Genomic DNA, 3718 nt, shown 5'->3' on the forward strand with positions numbered 1-3718 from the left:
AGCCTACCCTGCAGAAGTCCCTAGATGGGTGCTACACCAGAATGCTGCGTGCAGTACTTAACATCGACAAGAGCGAACATATTACCAACAAGCATCTGTATGGGGGGTCACCAAGGATAAGCGAAAAAATAGCAGTCAGGAGAATGAGGCTGGCAGGTCACTGCCAGAGACACCAGGAGCTGTCAGCCAGTAAACTGGTTCTGTGGGACTGCCAACACACGGGCATCGATCATGAGGGCGTCCCACACTAACACATACGTGGACGTACTCAAGAAAGATGAAGGAGCGGAAAGTACCGGCGAGCTAGCCAGATGTATGGAAGATCGGGATGACTGGAAGCGCCGATGGAGGGCTTGTCCGAGGACGACCTAGTAGTAGCACAACACAGTGTTAAAAATGTGCAAATCTTTATTGAAATAAATCATCACAACATTTATTCAATGCACATTATTATAATCACATGATCATCATCCATCCTCAATATATCACCATAAAACAACAATAACATAATATATACAACAAGTACATTTATAAGAGTAAGATTAGACAGACACATACAGTAATTCATCTTGTGACGGTTTATCAAAACTCTGGACGCTCATATCCTCATTTAAAATGACACACACCACCCTACAACACAGCTTTGGTCATATAAAAGTTCAGAGGAATGCATAATCTCAATAGAAATGTGTTGTTTACAGTACAATCCTATTCGCTCCTAAAACAAACATGTACCTTGAAATGTACACTGTCCAATGCCCACAAGAATTCATGATTTAGACATTAGATAGATACAAAAAAGAAAAAGTACTTGCACTGGTAAAATTCCTGATTGAATTCATTATGCATAATAGACAGTGTTAATAAATAATCAAATTTCCTCAGGAAGGTTGCATGTTGAACTGGATAACAGCAGTAGACTAGAACATGGCGTATTCACTCACTCATTCAATCTGTACAAATGCTGAAATGCACAAGCAGGTGTATTATACTGTACTTCAATATGAAGTTCAAAGATAAATCTTTAGCTCGCTTGAAAAATAAACAAGTTACCAACACCACAGTGTGTATGTGTGTGTGTGTGTGTGTGTGTGTGTGTGTGTGTGTGCGTGTGTTTGTTCAAATGTGTGCGTGTGTGTGTGTGTGTGTGTGTGTGTGTGTGTGTGTGTGTGTGTGTGTGTGTGTGTGTGTGTGTGTGTGTGTGCACGCTGTGGGTCCTCTCTAAGGCTGCTGCTGGTACTGCCCCTCAGTAGCGGTGTAGAAGTCGTCCAGGACACTCTGGATGTAGTCAAACGTGGGCCTGTCGTCCGGCTTGGTCTTCCAGCAGGTGGTCATGATGTCATACAGCTCGTTGGGACAGTTCTCGGGGCGGGGCATCCTGTAGTCTCTCTGGACGGACGCCATCACCTCGCCGTTGCTCATCCCTAATAATAAATAATAAGAATAAGAATAACTTGGAAAGGGTGTTTTTACAACCAGCAACCAGCAGAGGGCAGCACATACCAGTGAACGCTGAGTCAGCAGGACAAGCATAACGGATTCTGAACTGGGCTTTTAAGCTCAATGTGTGAGGAAATCAGTCGTGGAAAAAAGATCATTATATTCTTAAATAGTGTTACGCTTATATATGTGTCTACAGTAGGTGGTTTTGTTGTGTAGTGTTGTTCAGTCACCTGGGTAGGGTATCTTCCCGTATGTGATGATTTCATACAAAAGAACTCCGAAGGACCACATGTCAGACTTGATGGTGAAGGAGCCGTAGTTAATAGCCTCTGGAGCCGTCCACTTGATCGGAAACTTGGCACCTGCAACCAGGAAGTACTCGCATAAATAACAGACTCAGGAGAGAGGGAGAGAGAGAGTTATTTTAGACACTTCTGGTCAAAAAATAATACATCATACGCCCACCGACACTTGAGAAAAGGAAAACAAGCAATTCGATTTTTCCAAAACTGCTGACGAAGGCGTTCGTGAACAAGGCTTGCCTTGCATTCAGGACGGCGATATGAATTGATAACAACACGGCAACAATTGACCTCTAGTTTCCTCATAGGAAAGGGGAACAACAAACCGCACCGCCTGCCTGCCTTGGGGGAGGCTCGTGGAGGTAGAAATCGGAGGACGGGCTCATTGGGATGCATGGAAATCGATTTCTACCACCACCAGCCTCCCCTCCTTCTGCTGCCTGGGTATTTTCATAAAACCGGTCCCTTAGATAAACATCAATATGATAACGCCTCAGGGGAATAGGGTGGGTAGTCGTCTGCCAAATGAAGCCACAGAGTACATGAAGAGTTATACAGTACTTTCATGTAGCTGGGGGCCGGCCTACTGGACGTAGAAGTAACTTCATAAGAACTGGGCTCCAGAGTAGTAGACAGGACGGTATTAGTCATGGACTACAACAGGGGTCTTCAACCTTTTTCAGCCCAAGGACCCCTTGGACGCGAGACAAACAGAACAGGGACCCCCATATTATTTTTTTATTTTTTTAATGTGTCACATTTTAAGGCCTATAATAACTTTTATATTTACTTAATTCACCTTTTATTCCACCTTATTATTTATATGCTGGGTTATTAGCCTATATGTGTTTATGATTGATAAAAATATATATAATTTACCGTTATTGATTAACGTTAATTTCACAACGAAGACCGAACTGCACCATTTTAGCCAACACCTAGATTGCTAGACAGGTGTGTGTTTTTTTTCAGCTGACGTTATGTTAGACTCTGCATCATGGGAATCATTTATTTTGTAAATAGTTTTTGTCAAAAGTAGTGTATTATTGCCTATTAATGCTTGTACTTTACTCAATATAATTTTTGTTATATTTTTTAATTCTCACAAATTATTTTGGTGAACAATTGTCAATTTGGTGAATAATTGTCAATTATTATGACAAACATTGGCGGACCCCCTGCAGTACCTCTGCGGACCCCCTAGGGGTCGCGGACCCCTGGTTGAAGACCACTGGACTACAAGACAGAATTCAGGGGAAAAACGCATGATGACTCAGTGATTATAGTAAAAGGGGATAGCACACACACACACAGACACACGCACACACATGCATACACATGCATACACACACACACACACACACACACACACACTCAAACACACTCATATAATTATGCACACACACACACACACACACACACACACACACACACACACACACACACACACACACACACACACACACAGTAGGCCTACCCTCTCTGGCTGTGTACTGGTCGTCTTCGATGACCCTAGCCAGGCCAAAATCAGCGATCTTGCACAGCAGACTCTCAGACACCAGGACGTTGGCCGCTCTCAGGTCTCTGTGGATGTAGTTCTTCTTCTCTATGTAGGCCATGCCCTCGGCTATCTGGAGGAACACACACCTCTCCACTTAAGTACTGCACCTAATGCCACTCAATAGCATCTCCTGACTCGGGAGAAGAACAAACTAGACACCTCTTCCTGGTAGAAAATGCTGTGTAAACACTGGTAAACACTGGTAGAAATTCTGTGTAAACTGTATATTTCACAGTCTATGCTTCACCAATTACGCTTCCTGGTAGGAATTGCTGTGTAAATACTGGTAGAAAATGCTGTGTAAACACTGTATAAAGTAAATATACTGTATGTGTATTTCACAGTCTATGTTTCACTAATTATGCCTATAGTATTTTATTGTATTGAACCTTTATTTAAGCAGGGAGACCTG

The 3718-nt window shown here is 42.7% G+C and overlaps 1 protein-coding gene across 1 annotated transcript in view; it reads right to left on the reverse strand.

Annotated features, from left to right (window-relative positions):
* Positions 1-1221: 1221 nt before the first annotated feature.
* The window catches only part of lyn (LYN proto-oncogene, Src family tyrosine kinase), a gene marked incomplete at both ends in the record, with an annotated part of 13608 nt that continues 11111 nt past the window's right edge, over positions 1222-3718 (reverse strand). The window contains 3 exons of the mRNA XM_080546748.1: positions 1222-1424; positions 1674-1805; positions 3223-3376. Coding sequence (XP_080402874.1) covers positions 1222-1424; positions 1674-1805; positions 3223-3376 — 489 coding nt within the window. The remainder of the gene's footprint in view (positions 1425-1673; positions 1806-3222; positions 3377-3718) is intronic.

Source organism: Nansenia antarctica (genome assembly GCF_963989245.1).
Source record: "Nansenia antarctica genome assembly, chromosome: 16".
NCBI classification, from domain to species: Eukaryota; Metazoa; Chordata; class Actinopteri; order Argentiniformes; family Microstomatidae; genus Nansenia; species Nansenia antarctica.